Source organism: Sebastes umbrosus, chromosome 16 (genome assembly GCF_015220745.1).
Source record: "Sebastes umbrosus isolate fSebUmb1 chromosome 16, fSebUmb1.pri, whole genome shotgun sequence".
Lineage (NCBI taxonomy): Eukaryota > Metazoa > Chordata > Actinopteri > Perciformes > Sebastidae > Sebastes > Sebastes umbrosus.
In genome coordinates this window covers 27239348-27260037 of record NC_051284.1, presented here as the reverse complement: position 1 = coordinate 27260037, position 20690 = coordinate 27239348, and the positions used below count along the sequence as shown (strand labels likewise).

Genomic DNA, 20690 nt, shown 5'->3' with positions numbered 1-20690 from the left:
TTATTATTATTATTATTATATATATCTATATATTTATATATATAGATATATATATTTCCTTTATTCAAAGACTAATTAATTGATTTGACAGTGAAAATAGCCCTACTAATTATATGTTGGGCTTCCTCTCCACCACATGCATGCTAATGATATTCAGCCGGTCTCGACACTATACCATGCAGACAGGAAGAAAAATAGGTCAACCATAGAAAGCGAGAGTAGAGCCTCTTCATTCCTGTACTACTATCCAATGTGTATCAAATCAGCATGAAAGTGCTCAATTTTAACTGCATGATAAAGAAAAGAAACCTTACAAAATACAAATAATGTAGGGCTAGATAAATCTGTAATTTGGTGCCATCTAGTGAGTTCAAAGCCAATAGACCACTGATATTCTAGATATCCTATTACCTCACTGACCAAATTAGTGATATTCTGGTAATTTATTTTATATTAAATTTTTTTTTAAATATGTAAATAATACTATATTCTGCCTGTTTTGTCTGGAAAAACAGCATATGGGTGTGGCAGGAGCCTGACATGGCATTTTCTCCAGACTGATTAACCAAATTGGATGAGAAATTAGTAAAAAAAAAACAATCTGGATTTAAAATCATTACAAAATGTAAGTAAAAACGTGTATGGCTAGATAAATCTGTAATTTGGTGCCATCTAGTGAGTTCAAAGCCAGTAGACCACTGATATTCTAGATACCCTAATACCTCACTGACCAAATTAATTATATTCTGGTAGTTTATTTTAAATTTATTTAATTTAAAAAAAATCTTTTTTTTTATTAATTAATTAATAATTTAATTTAATTTAATTTAATAATGTAAATAATACTATATTCTGCCTGTTTTGTCTGGTAGGAAAAACAGCATTGTTGTGGCTGCAACCTGACATGGGATTTTCTCCAGACTGATTAACCAAATTGGATGAGAAATTAGGGGGGAAAAAACAATCTGGATAATAATAATAATAATAATAATAATAATAATAATAATACAGCCTTTTCATCCCAATTAGGGCTGGATGTCCACACTGCCTCAATAACCACGAACCAAAGCTCATTAAACATTTGTAATCATCTCGATTCCACTATTAGTCGTTTGTATAATCATGTAATTCACTGGCTGAGTGGATCTTAAATGCTGAGTTTTCTGTCTGAGGTTTGGCTGTCAGCTGTCAGAGAGACACTCCCTTTGAGCTGCTAGCATGAGTAGCAGATAGATTCGGTTCTTTTCGAGTTAAATTTAACAAAACACACGTATATTTAACTCTAAACATGTTTGTAAATGTGTTTTGAGTGAATCCCCCATTCACCAGGTGTCATTTGAGTGTTATATCTCACCTGTTTGTGTGCTTTATTCCGGCTAACCGCTCAGCTTCGTCTCCTGGCAGGCTACATCCATCCATGGAGGTCCTGACTGGACTGGATCCGTCCTGAGGTGTCCGAGCTGCTGCCTGACCAGGCCCACTTCACAGACATACAGGAGCCTGGTGATATTATTATGACACTGTATTCATATGATAAAGATGTAAATAGATAACAGATGACAAGGTTTAAACACAGATAGACTGTCATAGGAATAATGTGTTTTTATTAGATGATAATTATGTACATTATAAGGGCAGTTCCTCTGAAAAATGTTGTAATGTTTTCTTTTCCTGAGTAGGCATGTTTCTCTTTAGGCAAGGCAAGTACTAAAGTTAATTTATTTTGATATATTTTGTTAAAAATAAATAGGAAATTATGGGGTAAGAAAAGCAGAATGTTATTACATATTTACATATTTAAATAAGGCATATATTTATATAAGGCATATATATATATATATATATATATATATATATATATATATATATATATTTATATAAGGCATATATATATATATATATATATAAAATAATACATATTTATATAATAAGCATGAAAACAACATCTGAAAAACAGTGGAAATGAAAAGATAATTCAACTAGAGCACATATTTATCCACATTTGTTTTATGCAAGTTTGCCTGTGGGGTTTTAGTAGTTGTTAAGGCAAGTACTAGTGTTTGATATAGTTTTTGATATATTATGTTAAAAAAGAAATAAAAAATTAAGGGGTAAGAAAAGAAAATGTGCACATTTAGCTATTCACCAAAAAAAAAAATTAAAAAAAATAATAAAGAATAAGTATGAAAACAAAATGAACTGGAAATGAAAAGATAATTCAACTATAGCACTTTGTGTATACTCATTTGTTTGTCTGTGGGTTTTTAGCAATTGTTTTACATATTTTTCTATGTTTTCTGTATTTTATTATTTTTTATTTTCAAGTGTAAGTATGTTCTGTGTTCCACTTTATCACCTGACAAATTTCTCCTTAGAGACAATGAAGCCAAAACTTTACGTTCCTTGAATCCTAATTTAAATCACACATTTGATATGAAACACAGATTTTCATTAAATCTGTAATGAAAAAGAAAGAAACAACCTGACAACCTCACAGCTTGTGAGCATCGGTCTGGAACCGTGTACCGTCCTGTATGCAAATCAAACCCCAGGGCAGAACCTCAGTATTGCCCGAACCCATCAATATCTGGTTCAGTTCCCAGCAGGATCCTCGCCCCGTGGCCACAAAACTTCCTCTGGCTCTCATAAAGAAGAGAAGTCTTGTTCTTCCTGTTTGGCTGAACAGGTGCGAGACTCTCTTTTAGGCCTCCAGCAGCACAAATGTGGTGAAGAAAAAGATGAAAAATGTGAAGCTGTAGGGCTCTTTTTTGTTTCAGAGTAAACAACTGGAAAAAAGTTCCCCCGAGCACATTCCTATTCCTGGTACGAACAAATTGGTGAGATTGCTTCTGAGATATAACACAGCTCACGAGCAGAAAAAGGGAACTGAAAGCATGGGGTATTTTTAGATGAAAAGGTGAATTATAAATTACACATGCTTGCATATCAAATATGTCAAAGGGCAATACTGTTAAATATCTTGAGTACATGATGTGTAACTACTGCAAAAACTCATAGTTGTTACTAGTTGAAAGCAGCAGAGAGCGTGCTCCCTCAGGTCATGTTTTTTGGCTGACATGAAAAGAATGTAAAGTATGATATAGAGCGCTCCAGGGATAACGTATTTTTGTAAAGTATCAGGGCCGATACTAATCCGGTGAATCGGATCGGTGCATCCCTAATGACACTACAAAATAAAAACAAATGCTACAAAATTGTAGAAGCATGTTCAGATCTGGTAGTTTATTCTAGTGTCATGTAGAAAGGAAATCCTTTACAAAATTAAATAATCAAATGACTTTCAAGAAGCTAAATCAATACAAACCCTTCGTCAGCATGACTGTAGACATAGCAGATATTATCAACTAACAATAATAAATGATCAATCTGTTCTGTGTGTTTGTAACAAGAGAAAACATGCTTAACCTTTTACTGCAAGTGTGTGGAGTACACAATAGTGGATAGTGATCTGTCCTGTGTGTTTGGTTGCCTTAAGGGCAATGCATGCTGGGAAAATATAAGCATAGAAACTGGATGAATGGACGGTACTGTTGCCCTGAAATGTTACACAGTCATTGTGTGTCTCACTTTAAGACTCAGTCCCTTTTCCCATCTCTCTGTAAATCGAGTCTGTACTCAAACAGAGAGAAGTTTGTGATTTTGGCAACAAACTCAGGAACAACAAACTGTCTGATCTTCTCGTAGCCCATGTGCTCATACAGCTTCTGAGCGTCTGTCTGCACCACAGAGGTGTACAGAACGACTGCTGCATAACCTCTGTCACGAGTAAAATCAGCTACTGTCCGACACAGAGCCTTAGCGATGCCCATCCCGCGGTGACTGCGGCGTACAGACATGCGTTTCAACTCCAAGCACCCGGGCGTTGTCTCGTTAGGAAGGCAAGCCACTGTGCCGACCACCCGGCCATCGACCTCAGCCACCCAAAAGCACGAGTCCTTCTGCTTCAGGTATGTCTCACTGATGATGGAGAGGTCCTTCCTGAGGGAGGTGTCGATGTATTTGTTGAACATGTAAACGACAAGCTGGCGGACCCCGGCCAGGAGGAGGGTGACGGCCAGGATGGGGAGCAGGAAGGACTTGGAGCTGGTCATGAGAGCGCAGAACACGCACATGAGCACCATTTGGGTCGGCGGCTGTTTCAGGAGGTGCATGAAGGACGAAGGCACGTGCTCGCTCATCCCCAAGGTGAAGATCTCCTTCGCTGCCTCATCGTCGTCATCCCGATACTTCCGGATCTGGATATTGGCCATGGCTCAGCCCTGCTTTTTAAAATAACAGGAGGTCAAAATGTGAGACGTGACAAACTAAAATTGACGAAATTTACTTTCTGACTCACTGACCAAGGGGACTGGTCGATGAAAAAATCCACCGGCCAAAATAATAAATGGCCTTTTTGTGTCACATATACATTTGTTTCAGTACATTTCATTGACATGATGAAGTATTATATTATATTATATATTAATACAAACTTGGAGAAGAGGCCAGAGCAAAATTTGAAGCAATGTCTTGGATGTTCCCACTGTAACATACTCTCGTTGGACTGACAGGCTTCTCGTGACACATTACGCACACACAAGGTTCATCCAGATCACAATGATTGCTTTTAAGAAATCTTGTTGATAGAGAGCTTACTGCGTCCCAAACACATTGTCTATCGTCCCCGTGACAACGGGACCCAGTTAGTCTCGTAACATCCCTAGAGTGTATGTCAAACTCCATTGTAACCGAGCATATTTTTTTTTATTACATGCTATCATATATATATATATATATATATATATTATTTTGTCCTTTTGTTTTGTGTCTTTTCAGCATCACAGTGTGCTGAAGCCTTTCCCTATATCTCTGACAGTGTAGCGTAGGGCTGACCCGAATGCTTTGAAGCTTCGACCTTTGCAATGGTATTCAACCTCCAAACCACTACTATTTCAATGCTTTGTTGTGTGTTGAGGTGCATGTGTTTACAGTAGTGCGGCAGCTGCACTGCCCCGGGTACTGAAACAGGGGAGATGGAGACAGACACACAGACAGACACACAGACAGACACACAGACAGAGGAACATGTCAGCCCGCTGCGAAGCTTCTAATACATTGAAATATTTCTCACTGAATCTTCGAAGCCCAAAAAAATGGTATTCGGGACAGTCCTACTGTAGGGCATGATGTATAAAATCATTATAGTGACTTTTCAAGAAAAAAACATTAACCATTTGCTGCCATATTCTCCATTTAAGTTATGATAAATTGAGCAATTTGGATTTAGAAAGGAGGCTGTCAAAGGTTGGCCAATGATCTTTGCACAAATTTTGATTTGTGAAATATAAAGTTTAGTTCTAAGATTAACAGAGAGACTACTGAGCCAGGCTGTGCTGCAGTACAACAGGACACTCTGAATCACTGAACTGAGAAAATAGAAAAATAATCTGACTACTGGCTCCAAATGATCTAGAAAATGCGCTGCTGTATCTTCTTACAGGTAAATTCAATATGAGGGGTCCATGATAGGGTGGAGTCTATCTTAACTCCCAGGTATTTGTATGAAGAGACCTGTTTAATTTCTACATTATGAATAGTAACTGGAGGCAGCTGACAGTCAATATCAATAAATAATGTGTATATGTATATATTATATGACTTTATGAATGCATGGCTTTTGCTTTAAATGGAGTATGAAGTCTGTGCTTTTTCCCCCTATTTAAAAACTCAATAATCAATCAAAAAGAACAATAATCATTGACTAAATTAGTTGATAAACAAAGTAATGTCAATGACCCTCAAACGTCACGTGAGAGTCCTTTATAACGGTTTAAGTAAAGCCAGGTTACCTTAGTGATGCTAACTTTACTAGCCATTAAACAACTTTATCACGTAGTCATTCAACATTAAACTAAATGTATATTCAAAGGTTAACCTAAAGCACATACTTAAGTCCTGTTCAAAGACGACACGACTTTAATTCCTCTGATTATCTAACAGCAGCTTTGTGAAGCTAACAGCAGCTAGCTTCACAAAGCTGCCACGGATTTGACTTGATTTGGTTTAAATTTGTTCTGGATGTATACATAAAGTAAATAAACATGACTTACCGTGTTTTGAGTTAACACTAAAGCGTTTAAACAGCAGGTTTAGAGGTGTGTTGAGTGTAGAAAAGTTTCCAGAAGTCAACAACGCCTCATCTTATTGTCCACTACTTCCTCACCTCGGGTATGCTGCTTTCACGGAATATCCGTAGAATCGTAAAAATCAAAGTCCGGTCATTCCAATATGGGATTCTCGTTTAGTAAAACTCCATGTATTTTGCCATAGGATTGGTAAAACTTCTGTCATGTCAACCATATACCATTAATATATTCCACGCGGGATGACATCCATGCTGAAGTGTTTTTTTTTCCAACCGGACCATAGATTAATATATAAACCGGATTGTCCATCATATGGATATAAAATATTACGAGCTACACGGTGTCACTTGAACGCAACTTGCAGCACTTCCTGTTTACTAGTGATTGGCTGCCCCTTGCAGACCAACTGCCTGGTTAATTTATATTTTATAAAAGATAAATAAGTTAAATTTAATAAATCTCTTCACTGGTAAATTTCAGAAGTTTAAAAAAAATATTGTATGGATTTAAGATATTTTATGTAATTATGTTTTTTTATTTTATATTTTTGTTATCTGTAAAGGTGAAAACAAATGGTAAAAATATGCTGTCTTTATGGCACCTATAGTATTATGTGATTATCTTATTTTTTAATTATAAAACAAAAAATAAATAATTGTAATGTAACTTTAAATTATTACTGATACTGGTTATGTATTATTAGATGTACAATTAATATTTTGTTGTTGGTATAAAGAAATAAGACAGTATTTTGTTTGATTGACATAGGAAACCCAGGCTTATTTTAACAGATGTATAATGATTCTCTACAGCAGTGTTTCCCAACCTTTATGACCTTCATGACCCCTTAAAATAAACTCCTACTCGTCTACTTGCAACCGCTCATCACCAGTTGTATACAGGTTGTGAACAGGTTTTTCCCCTGATTTTCTGTTTTTATTGAATATTTATTAGAGACCGGACACAGGTAAATTATCCAATAATTCCAGGAAAGTACAAATAAATATAATTTTGTGTAGCAGAAATGTGTTTTTCAGATTTTCTATCGTGTTAATCATTTTACGAACCATCAGGCAATTTATAATTATATAAAATATTGTTTATTTTTTATTTTATAATTAAAAAAATAAGATATCCACACAATACTATGGGTGACACAAAGACAGGATATTTTTTACCATTTGTTTTCACCTTTACAAGTAACAAAAAAATAAAATTAAAAAAACATAATTACATACTTTTTACTTTTCATAAAGTGAAATTTGGTGGATGTTTTCACAAAATTAAGCTTAAAAAATTAAGTAAACAAAATAAACACAGGTCAAAGTTTTAATAACATGACTGAAAATTGGTCCATTGTTGATAAGTTTCTTTAATTTGTCTCTGGTGTTTGTGGCGTAGAAGCGGTCATTGTAATAAACTCGTGAGGGAAAAATATATATGCAATCTCTGATGTAGAGCAACCAGGTTCAAGTATTTTAAGTAACTTTGAACTCATCAAAGTCATTTGAAGTTGTGGTGGTGATTTTTGTTATACAGGAGCACAATCGATGAGTGTCCAACAGTTTCATTAACAAAATTTAACAGACATCAAAATACAAACTATTTTCAAAAAGACAAAAATCCAAAAGGAAAACTCAAAAAAAGAATCAGTGAAGGTCATAGAGGTCACAAAACTCTGAGGTCAAACACTGCTGCCATAAAAGGCAAAACAATAGCTGTTGTCACAATAACACAGCTTGTGTTTGTTTACACTACAGCACCAGTGAGGTACAATAAATGTGAGATATTTCACACTATATGAAGACTGAAAAAATAATTTATTGTCTCCTCAAAAACACAATTTGACTAAAGTTCATACATCAAATGATTGTAAAAATGTTCCCTTTTTGTGGAGTTCCACTAACTTGATAGTCAAAAGATATAAAAGCATAATTTTTCCTTTAAACATTTTGGTTTTGTTTGTACAAAATATTCGATTTACATACATTCACTTTCCTGCTCGGCTGAGTGAGCAGAAACAGAAGCAGTTCATTATTTTTATTTTGGTTTTATATATATATAGTTTTTGTTCCATTGTCTCTCTCCTTTCTAGCCCAGTTTGATGTCCCCTGCAAACACGGTGATCAGCAGTATGATGCAGAAGCCGGTGAGCAGCCCTGCGTTTTGAATCAGGAAGAAGATGATCTTGGTGGAAGTCCGCTTCTGTTCCCGTAATATGTTTTCCATCTCTGGAAACTGAGATGAAGACAGACAATCAGATATCAAAAAGACAATGGCCTTATTGTTCATATACTAGGAAGTAAGAATGCACAAACGGGAAGTGTGAACTGGTGCGTGGCTGCAAATATTATTTGTTCCCGTGCAATTAAACTGGAGAAAAGACCACAAGTTCTCATTGTCTGACTGCTGACATTAACAAAACTGGTTTAAAAGTAAGGCAAAAGTGAGCATAGCTCACATACCCCCGCTCACTGCTTGACCCCTACTAAAGCAGGGCCAAAGGTTTTGCCCTTTAGGAACTAATGGAATGAGTCTATTGAGAACAATGTAGCTTGTTATTAGCTCGCCTTCCTCAAGTCCAGGGTGCCCAAAATTTCTGGAGATGTAACCCCCAAAAGGCACAACTAGACCACAATGTCAACCATCATACCAAATTTGAAGTTCCAAAGTTAGATAGTTTCAGAATTCTGCTCCGGAAACGAAAGTGTGACATGCAAACGGATGGAAGGACGGAAGGACAGACAGATGGAAGGACGGACACGCAGAGCGCTATATACCCCCTTTATACCCCGACTACGTTGTCATGGGGGTATCATAAAATGATTGATTATAGCAGCTTTAAAGATTTACATCTTAAGTAGGGATCAATGTGCTTTGGGCTGAGTGCCACTGAGAGGTTAGAGAGGTCAGAAAGTGTTAAAGTGCACGTCCTCATGGCTCTGTTTTCAGGCTTTAGAAAATCTAGCCCGTGACGGGAGACTTTGACCAATCACAGGTAATTTTATAGAGAGAGCGTTCCTATTGGCTGTGCTCCGGTCATGTGACCGGAACTTGCCGTTCCTTCACCAGATTCCACAATGGCGGTGGCGTCACAAACTTTCTCATTTTACAGCTAAACCGTGCACTACAAGATGATTCTGAAAACATTTGAGGAGAGAAATAGGCATTCATGTAACATAATATTGATTCATATTTGATCAGTGCTGCCTAGTTTGACCGTTTGGTCATAGTTCATGATTGATTGACAGCAGACCTCAGATCAGCTCTTACTGCTTGTTTTCCTCCAGTCTGTGAAATCTTACAGATGCCATTAGGAGCACCGGATGACACAGAGGAACATGATTTGTTTCAGGTTACCTGTTTCATGTACTACTGTCAGGATATAATGACTATTTTATAAAAATAACTTTTTTTAATCATATTTGCTCCAATCTTGCCTACTTCAGCTTTAAGAGATGGACTAACATTGTTTGTTTTGGTCTTTTCATGGGATATGTTGACAATAACATATATATAGAATTACACTGAAAGAAGACCAGATTTGCAAATATAAAAATGCAAAAATGAGCAGCAATCTGCACTGATGTAGAGCATCCTCAGGTCGTGTAATCGGACTCACCATGTCTGCCAGTGCAATGTACAGGAACATTCCTCCTGCGATGGCAAAGATTGCATTGGGAGCAAAGTTGCTCCCAAGCAGGATACCGAACACTAGACCGACGTAACACGACAGGGCCGACAGCATGTTGAAGAAGATGGCTTGTGGGACGCTCATACCGGAGTTCAGCAGGATCACAAAGTCACCTGCAGACGGAAACAAAACACAACGTCAATACAACAGGGGTTGAACAATTCATAAGTTAAAACAGGCAGTTTGAACATTATTTTAGAAGCAATGTGAGTCATTTTGCTCTGTGGAATAGTTCAATTGTTTGATTCAAAGAGGTCACTTGAAAAAAACATACTGATTTTATTTCTGTCAAAGCCGAGGTTTTAAAACAAGTTAAATGTGGCGTAACTGAAATATTCTGTTAACTTCAGCTTTTAATTGGTGAAAACCCCACTGGAGTTCAACAAAGCTCTCAACACCTCCATCACCTGCCTTTTCCTTTTTACTAAATAATAAGCTGAAAAACAAGTGTATAAGAACATACCATAAAACCGTAATCGTTACTTCAAGGCTCAGAGTCTGATTATGGTCCTGCATTACCGGAGTTTGTGAAATGATGCGATGATAATTATCTTGACCTCAATGTCCCCAAAACAAAGGAAATGATCGTGGACTTCAGACACAATACTGAACACAAAGTTAGTGTCATACAGGATGAAGATGTTCACATTGTGGAGTCGTATAAATAAAATGGAACTGTGTTTGATTGTAGACTTCAGTTTCATATTAAGTCTATCGTCAAATGAGGTCAACAGATAATCCTTTTGTTGAGGAAGCTGAACTGTTTTAATGTCAGTGAGCGGATCTTAAGTAACTTTTATTGTTCTTTTATATCGGAAGTCTATAGTTTATATCGGAACCTTTTCTTTTTGTTGGTTCAATGGTTTAACCATTACGGACAAGAACAGCCTGCTGTATAGCATTGTTAAGGTTTGCTCCAAGATTACTGGAGTCACACAAAGAGACTTGTGTTCCCTCTGGGAGAATCAGGTGGTAAAGAGGGCAAAGAATATGATCAGCCAACCTCTTCATGTTCTGTCTCATGAGTTCTCATTGATGCCTTCAGGCCGCCGTTATCAGGCACCTCTGAGGAGAACTAACCGTTACTCCAAATCTTTTATCAGGTTATTAAACTCAAACAGTAGCAATTTCCAGTGAGATTTTTAATGACAGTTCCCTTACATGATAATACATGTAACAATGTCTATTTATTATCTATTTGTTTTCTCTTTTTATCAATTTTATTGCTATTTATTATATTTTATTAACTTATCTACTGTCTGAAAAATGCCAACAAAATCTAGAAACTTTTTGTCGCTTGGTATGCTATAAAGATAAGTACAAAGCATGTTCTTTGTAGCATTGTATTAAAGTGACCAGAAGAATAAAAACATCTGAACAATTAAGAAACAGTAAAAGTTTGGGTGCATTTCTGCAGTACGTCAGTAGAGGGCGATAGAGATCATGGATTCCTAATGGCCCTTTTAGTTTGAGTGAAAAGATAGAACCTGCTTTTAAACCCTTTCCATCTTCTTTTTTATCTTATTTTTATCTGCATACAACTTAATAATAAATGGATAAATTGAATATAAATAAATAAAATAGAAAAAATACAGAAAATTAATGCTAAAATAATACTTAATACAAATGAATAAATGAATGAATAAATAAATAAATAAATAAATAAATAAATAAATAAATAAATAAATAAGGGGAAGTTATACCAAGGTAAATTAATAAAGAAGCAAATTAAAACAGCAATTTACATCACATTTTACCAATTAATAAATGCCTACATTTATTTTTAATATTATTTTTGGTTCATTTAATGGCATATTTATTTATTTATTTATTAAGTTTTTTTTTTATTATTTTTGCAGGTTCCATAGCCTTGCCTTAAAATCCAGTTTCCCTGGTTAATTTCCATTTAACTGGCTATTGTATTAATTGTGATCCATTTTATTTTAGTCCACCCTGTCTCACAGAATCATATATTAAATATGTGCCTGTCCCAGCTCTTCATTGAAGCTATGTGATGTTTACACTGATTTAAATATTCAAACCTGAGACTGCCATCAAATGTAGATATTCTAGATGTCTTGTGTCACTTTAGAGACATTTTCCAAAAATTCAGCATGAAATATCTGGCATCTTTGGGAACTTCGGGGACCAGAATTTAAAATAAAGTGCTGTGTGTTTGAGCAATGTTTGACTGCACAGCACAGGTTTGTATTGACTGACCCCTCACATGGGTTGAGTAAGGTTAAGAGACTCACTCACCCAGCTCGTGGGGAAACTCCTCACACACGATGGCAGTGGATGTACTGAACCCCGTCAGTACCGACACAGTGAACGAGGCGCCGATAGCCAGGCCATCAATGAAGTTGTGCAGCGCGTCGCTCAAGGTTATCATCCACGCCACTGTCTTGATGTTGGAGATGCGCTGCCCACGCAGCCAGGAGCAGGACACCTGGACTTCCTGGAGAAATGATGAGATGGTTAAAGGCACACGACTACTGCTACTGTTTGATTACACCAAAGAAGAGTGGTATGTAAACAATGACAAATGTGGATTCAGTGAGCCACAAAGATAACACACAAAGATATCTTTAAAGCCCAAAGTTCAAATCATGGGACAACCAAAGTTATTACAATTCTTCCTGAGAGGGACATGAATGTCTGGACTAAATTTAGTGGTGATCCATCCAATTTTTGTTGAGACATTTCACAGGAAAACTCACGGTGGTGCTAGAGTAGTTCAGAGGGATTCATCCTCTGGAGATCATGACTGTCTGTACAAACTTTCACAGCAATCCCTCCAATAGTTTTACCAAAGTGGAGACAGACTGAGTGATAGTCTTTAGCATGGCTAAAAATAAAGACATCTTACTTACTAAAGGCTTTAGTCAACAAAGTGTGTCCATCTTGGATCCACAAATGTAACAGATACTGATGAGTCACAGGAAATATCTTCCCCAAATGAATGTGAAGCATTTGCAACGGAACTCTGCCATTACTGATATAATGGCACAAGTGTTTTTAATGGGAAACCGGAGAACAGGCGGACATAAACAGAGCCTTTGGGTCTTGGTTGAAGATACTCTGCAGCGACAAAATGTCCTTCTTATTAGCCAAGGCCAAACAAGGAGTCTTTGTGCTCAAGTCAGACAATTCTAGCATTTACCAGGAGGAGAAGGATCTGAAGCCTTCGTCCCTCCGTCACACCGGCATGTCTGTTTGTTTTGTGTTTTGATCCCTTCAAAGCCAGACTCCTCCATATGGCACACGAGATTTCACTGTTAAATATTAACAGCAGCTCTAAATCGCCCCATGCCACTGATAACAGATCAATAAATTACTCTTAAGTAAAAACTAAACATCTGAGCTTGCAGATAATCAAGGACATGGACATTCTCTGAAGTACTGTTCACGTTACGGTACGGTGTCAATCTTTGCATTTAACCTGCTCCCATACGACTGATAAGATGTTTTAAATACAGTCATGTATTTATAATCCATGATGCATTCCTGTCAGGTGAGTCTGTGATAAAAGAAGACTCACTGTTTTCACAAGCTTATCTTAACTTAGCTACTCATTAGATAAAAGTTGATTAAGTACAAGGGTGATTGCTGTATGGGTTAATGTGACACAGTTGATCAGTTCCAAGAGGTGGGAAAAAATATATAATTGCCCCATCTGTAGTGTTTAATTCAGCTATGAATAGGCCTGTAACAATAATTACTACAACGACTTATCGGACAATAAATGGACATGACCTCGATTGTTTTTACGTTATCAACTTATCGTACGATATATGGGCATGACCTCGATCATTTTTACGTTATTGACTTATCATACAATATAGGCATGACCTCGATCATTTTTACGTTATAAACTTATCGCACTTTTACGTTATTGACTTATCGTACGATATATGGACATGACCTTGATCATTTTTACGTTATCAACTTTTCGTACGATGAATGGATATGATCTCGATAATTTTTACGTTATTGACTTATCATACAATATACTGTAGGCATGACCTTGATCATTTTTACGTTATGAACTTTTCGTACTTTTACGTTATTGACTTATCGTACAATATATGGACATGACCTTGATCATTTTTACGTTATCAACTTTTCGTACGATAAATGGACATCACCTCGACCGTTTTTACGTTATCAACATATCGTACTTTTCGAATTGACTTATCGTACGATTTATGGACATGACCTTGATCATTTTTACGTTATCAACTTATTGTACGATATATGGACATAACCGTGATCATTTTTACCTTATTGACTTATCGTACGATATATTGACATGACCTTGATCATTTTTACGCTATCAACTTATCGTACTTTTACGTTATCAACTTATCGTACGATATATGGACATGACCTTGATCATTTTTACGTTACCGACTTATCGTACGATATATGGACATGACCTTGATAATTTTTACGCTATCAACTTATCATACTTTTACGTTATTGACTTATCAGACGATATATGGATATTACCTCGATAATTTTTACGTTGTTGACTTATTGTACGATATATGGACATGACCTTGATCATTTTCCCGTTATCAACTTACTGTATCATAATTTTTACATTATCGACTTATCGTACGATATATGGACATGACCTCAATCATTTTTGCTGACCTCGATATGGCCCGTTGTGTTTACATGCGTGTTTGTTTTTAAAGGGTGTACTTGCATATTTATGCTATTATATTATCATTATATCAGTGGCATAAAATTGTTTCAAATTACAATAATATCACAATTATTTCTGGGACAATATATCGTCCAACAGAAGTAGTTATCGTGACAGGCGTAGCTATGAAAGTGGACACTCGTACCTGAGAAAGTTCCTGGTTTGTATGCGGAGACTCTGGGTTAGGGCTGCTCCTGTCTGTGGCGATGGTGTTGATGCTGGTCAAAACGATGGAGTCCTTTTTCTCCGCTAAGTCTCCGTTCTGGAGGGAGGTTTCTTGAGGCGGGTCTGCAGGAGTGAAGTGGCTGTGGCCATGCTGAGAACAACAGAGACAACGTAAGTCACAACATGGAGTCAGCTGTTGAACAAAAAGAAAGAAACGCTATGTAGGTTTAATAAACTGGTAGGCAGTTTTAACATTTCTTTCACACTGTAAAGCGTTATTCTACTATTTTGACTATTAAAGACTCCTGATTTTAATACCTCTGTGTTAGTTTAAAGTTAATATTAAGATCTCTGCCATATTATAAATCTTATATTTACAGAAGGGCACAATCTGTGACCCCTTGTGTCCATAACCCAAAATGATTAACAGTCATAAATAATGTACATGACTCCCATAAAGTGTAATTGCCCTCATGGTAGTCATTAATTAGCAGCCAAAATTAGCTAATAAATCAGGGCGATTCACTGGTAGTTGTACAACTGCAATAAAGGATATCACTCTGCAATAATGTGCTTTGCAGGTAATAAACTCACTGACTGCTCTGTTATCTTACCTCATGCTCGACCCCGAGAGCCATCTTCAGTACCTTCTCCATGAAGAACAGGATATAAAACCCTCCAAATATTCCAACTGCATTCGACACATAGTTATCCACTTTGGGATCAAAACCCAGAGCCTGTAGATTAACAGGAAGTGACATGTTAGTATAAAATACCTCCCTTTATGAAGCACCAAAACATCTTCAAAATATGAAACCATTTTAGCCGCTCCACCTCTTACAAACCTCCGGTATGAGCTGAAGCACGGCGTTGGAGAAGAGCGTCCCGATGGCGAGGCCGATGAAATAGGTCAACACTTTGGGGAAATAAGACTTCTTGGTGAAGGGGATCAGGAAGAGGCCGAGCAGAGACGCCAGGTTGATCACAGTGACCGCCAGGAACCCATAACCCCACACTGTCACGGCACAAATCAAGGACAAAACAATATAATGAATTATAAACCTTTGTGGAGATCTTTAATGCTTTAAGTTTATTTTGGTGTTTCTGCATCCTGTCTGGGAAGATGTGTTTAATGGTGCCTCCAAATGGAACTCGTTGACTCGTGTTTACGACATGGGAAGTCGTGTACACGAGTCGTGAACTCGGAAATTTCAAAAACGTTCCACTTCCGAGGTCGTGAATACGACATGAGGGGCGTTCATATGGGCCCAACTCGTAAACACGGTTAACACGACCCCGCTTGAAGGCACCATTAGTTTCTTTTATTTTGAGCTCGTTTTGCAAAACAGTGTTGGCTTTCGTTGACTTACTTAACGGCCACAGGTGTCGCTGTTACAACCCCATTTCTGATTCTTACAAACAGTCCCTTTAAATTACAACATCACTAAAGTCATCTAGCCTACAACCACATATCATGATTTTAAAGTATCTATTTTGTATTTTGTTGAATAATTTTCTATTATTTGGGCAGAACTAGGCTACTTTTTCAAAAGCCCCTCCATCATGATGAAAACCTATATAATATGTTACCAAACAGACATTGTAACTCAACAAAAGACACACAACTATTTATTTGCAGAGGAGAGATTCTGCGTTAAAGGCCGGTGAAGAAGCAGCATGCGTCATGAGCAACACACTGAACAACAGTCACAGTTGGTTGTAACTGTGTGTCAACAGCTCCAAGGAGGAGGGAGCGTTTAACGGTGAATCTGAGAGGTCAGCAGCACCGGGAGTCAACCCAGGACATTGGGAGAGTGTTTCGGATCCTCCACAGTAGATGACTGATGTGGTATGCACTTTATTTACAAGTAATGAGTGAGACATAAGAAAGACTGGGAGGTATACTGTAGGGGGATGAAAAATAATGAAAATATAGAAATAAATAAAACTCTCTGATTGATGGGTTGACAATAAACCACATTACCAGTAACTGAGCCAGTGGTGGAAGAAGTATTTAGAGCTTTTACTTAAGTAAAAGTAGCAATACTGAAGTGTAAAGATACTACGTCACAAGTAAAATTCCTGCATTCAAAATTGAACTTTATTAGCATCAAAATATAGTACTAAGTAGTAAAGGTAAAAGTACTTATTATGCAGAATGACCCATTTTGGAACAATATTATATTACTGTATTATAATTATTGATGCATTAATGTGTTCATCACTTTAATGTTGCAGCTGGTAAAAGTGGGGTTAATTTTAACTACTTTAAATACTGCTGGCTGGGCCTATAATAATACGTCATAATTTATGAATTGATTTATATTTTGTATTAATAATCTAAATCTGCAAAGTTATCAAATGCATGAATTGGAGTAAAAAGCACAATATTACCTCTACTTTAGTAAATGCACTTAGTTAAATTCCACCACTGAATTAAGTCATATTAAAAATCTACTCATACAGTATATCCTCTTGTGGAATGAAACCCTAAATATTTGTGCGAGGACGTAAGGAGACGAGGTTTGTGTCTATACGTGCTTTAAATCTCTTTAAATTATCCACATTTATCTACATAATAAGTGTTTCCAGTTTTGGTTACTGGTGGTGGAGGCAGAGACCAAAGTAGTCTCAGACTCAAAGTTCATTCATAACCTTGGAAACAGCAATTGGCAAAATAATCTTAAATCTTATGATGATATAATATAGTGTAAGTTACCTTTCCACTATCCATTAGTGTAGGCTAATTATTCTTTTTGCACGCTTTTGTACAGTTTTTTGTTACAGACTCTCTCTCTCTACCTCCCCACACTTTTATTTTGAGTGCAATTAATATGCCAAAAAAAGAGACAAAATGCACAATTAACAGAGTTAACGATGAATTTGACTGAATTATTATTATGTTTTTATCAAATTTTATAAATATAGCAATGATATTGTGATTTCTTTTGGCCACAATAATCGTGTAGTGAAAATCTGTCAGCCCTGTGACACTGTTATAATAGGTTTCAATAGATTGTTATGGGGGGATTCTGCTGCAGCAGACAGTTTACAATGAAAAGAGAGAGTAAAGAGACAGAGAGAAGGGTCAGAGGTCAGATTTAAAGCCTTAACTTCACAGCTGAGTCAGATGAAACTTCAGCCAATCAGTGTCCAGATACATCCTCTTGTTTTTTAGGGTTAACAAGCATAAAAAAGGCCACCACTGTCTTCAAGGAGCATCCTCCGTCCACTGTGACCGTGTAATAATCTCTACCAGACCTAATTTCAAGGCAACAAACCCTCATGAACTGTGAATTATCTGCGCTGCGGGGGTCTCAACAAATAAACCGTCGTTGTGATGAAGCAACTCACCAGAGTAGTCGAGGGGCAGCACAGCCTTGTGGGCGGTGTAGGGGCAGGAGGGCAGCAGCACCTGGGTCAACACAGCTGGGCAGATCCTCCCCAGATGTCCCACCGTCAGCTGGCTGACATTACTGAACCCAAAGTGGGACAAGATCTGCTCTGCTGAGGGACACTGAGGGGCACAAAAAACATATTAAACATCTTTTTTTACTGTTTTTAAATCTCCTTTTTGACTTTAAAACCCTTCCTGCTTTGCTTTTAATACTTCTATGTCTTTTGTGTATGTCTTATTTTTTATTCTTTGCGTATAAAATGTGCTATATAATGTTTTTAGGATCAATTAATGGCATTATGAAGTTAGCCTAATCATACTGTAAAGTAGAAAACCGTAGTTACATATAAGTAGGGGTGTATTAAAAAATAAAATATTGGTATCATGTTAATAATACATTAACAATAACATCATGTAAATAATCCAACGCATCTTAAATCATTTCATATACAGATCAGATACCTCCTTACAATCATATTTTAAGTGTAATTAATTTGCCAAAAAAGAGACATAATGCACAATAAACAAAGTTAACGATGAATTAGACTAATTTCTCTCTTTTTTTATGTTATTGTGAGCTCCTTTGATAATCCTGTAGTGAAAATCTGATATATTGACAACCCTGCGTGTAAGTTTAAAGTTATTATATATCCTAATTCAATACATAAAGGCTTTTCAACATATTGTGTGCATTATTACATCATTAAAGGCATTAATTACATAAAAAGCGAAAACTATTGCCAACAAAACAAAGGAATAATGGGAAAAATGACATTAAATATGAATTAATGACCACATATTTGGTAAAAAAATAAGCTTAATCAATTAACTACAAATGCCAACAGATAACAAGTCAGTCAGATATAATATTAGACCGAATATTTCAGGTGATTATTACAGTATTTAGTACTTTCAAGGACAACAAAGTATTTATTACAATTTAATAAATTCTAAAAAAAAAATCATAAAAAAGTCTAATGTTCCACACTGTAAGAACTCAGTTATAAACCAATATAAATTCAGTTGTTATGTAAATAAATAAATAACCATTGAGTTTGAGTTAAAGATGAATTAGACGGATAGCATTATCTTTTTTTTTTTTTTTTAAATCTATAGATATCAAGATAATATCGTTATCGTCATAATTATGGAGTGAAAATCTGATATATTGACAGCCCTGCATGTAAGGTTAATGGTATAATATATCCTAATTCAATATATACAGGTTTATCAACATATTGTGTGCATTACTGCATCATTACAATGTATTAATTATATAAAAAAGGCAAGAAATAATGGGAAAAATACATAAAATATGAATTATTAACCACATATTTGGTCAAAAATAAACCCAATCATTTAACTACAAATGTCTACAGATAAAGATATAATTTTAGACAGAATATTTCAGGCATTAATTACTTTACAAGGACAATAAAGTATATATTACAATTTTAATATATATTAAGTTTAGTTTTTTCATAAATAAGTCTGAAAACAATCTATAGATGTGGTGTAGCCTAGTGAAAATCTGATATATTTACAGCCCTACATGTAAGTTTAATGTTATCTTATATCCTAATTTAATATATAAAGGTTTATCAACATATTGTGTGCATTATTTCATCATTAAAGGCATTAATTTCATTAAAAAAAAGGAAGGGAAAAAACAAAGAAAATGGGAAAAATTATTAAAAAAAAAAGTATTAATGACTAAGTATTTGGAAAAAAATAAGCCCAATCATTTAACTACAAATGACTACAGATAAAGATATAATATTAGATTTCAGATATTAGATTTCAATATTAGATTTTATTCCTTTTCAAGGACAACAAAGTATATATAACAATTTAAATAAATATTTTTTCCATAAATAAGTCTTTTCCACACTGTAAGAAACCACTTATAAACCCATTTAAATCCCGAGCAGTTGTGTAAATAATCATTAATGAGTTTAAAAAACTGTGCTCACCTCCTGGTCTGCCAGTGGATTCCCTTCAGTTATCGCCTCATATCTTCTGTCTGAGATCAACAGCAGTAAATCACCCAGATTCTCCTCTGAGATTGAATTATTTTTACCATAATAACGTAAAATATTCTCTAAAAACTTCAGTCCATCCCGGTCAACCACACCTAAACTCTGACACTGTGGAATAAAACATAATAAAACGCACATAATAAAGCATCTAAAGTTCAACATCTCAGGTTTTTCAGTGGTTTTCTTCAGTAAAATAAATCTGATTTTTCACTCAGAAATCAAAGATAATCCACTGAGTTAGTCTGCAGATCCAGACTCAGATCCATGGCACAGAGTCGCAGCAGGAGTCAGGTTTTTGTAGTTTTCTTCAGGCTGATTGAGTTATTTGAGGAGCAGCAGCAACCTCTGATGTGGTCTGATGTGGTCTGAGTGGTCTATCAGGACCAGGACTATGTCTGAGTGGTCTATCAGGACCAGGACTATCTGGAGGTAGACCAGGTTCAAAGATCAGTCTGCAGAGAGACATGCAGCAGGGAAAACATGGAGGTGACCGACCGACCGCGTGCACTCTGAGTTTCAAAGCTTTCTTTTGTGA

The 20690-nt window shown here is 36.0% G+C and overlaps 2 protein-coding genes and 1 long non-coding RNA gene across 4 annotated transcripts; 1 reads left to right on the top strand and 2 right to left on the bottom strand.

Annotated features, from left to right (window-relative positions):
- The first annotated feature begins 1355 nt into the window (after window positions 1-1355).
- LOC119504539 lies at window positions 1356-8378 on the top strand. Its single transcript, XR_005210584.1, has 3 exons — window positions 1356-1503; window positions 4837-4925; window positions 8242-8378. It is a non-coding gene; the product is annotated as an uncharacterized LOC119504539 (long non-coding RNA).
- Window positions 3216-6271, bottom strand: nat8 (N-acetyltransferase 8). 2 transcript variants are annotated; one of them, XM_037796746.1, is made up of 2 exons: window positions 6111-6271; window positions 3216-4283 (listed from the first exon to the last, which is right to left on the bottom strand). In XM_037796746.1, exon 2 carries the CDS (start codon window positions 4269-4271, stop codon window positions 3597-3599), a length of 675 nt encoding a protein of 224 aa, XP_037652674.1. In that variant the 5' UTR covers window positions 4272-4283; window positions 6111-6271; the 3' UTR covers window positions 3216-3596. The 2 variants fall into 2 exon arrangements, with proteins under 2 accessions (XP_037652674.1, XP_037652673.1); XM_037796745.1 differs by having other exon boundaries at window positions 3216-4280; window positions 6111-6264.
- On the bottom strand, window positions 7501-20545 carry slc39a8 (solute carrier family 39 member 8). Its single transcript, XM_037796742.1, has 8 exons — window positions 20090-20545; window positions 18074-18236; window positions 15565-15734; window positions 15334-15456; window positions 14700-14870; window positions 12100-12298; window positions 9769-9953; window positions 7501-8384 (listed from the first exon to the last, which is right to left on the bottom strand). The coding sequence occupies exons 1-8, from the start codon at window positions 20315-20317 to the stop codon at window positions 8238-8240; spliced, it is 1386 nt and encodes a 461-aa protein (XP_037652670.1). The 5' UTR covers window positions 20318-20545; the 3' UTR covers window positions 7501-8237.
- Window positions 20546-20690: the final 145 nt, after the last annotated feature.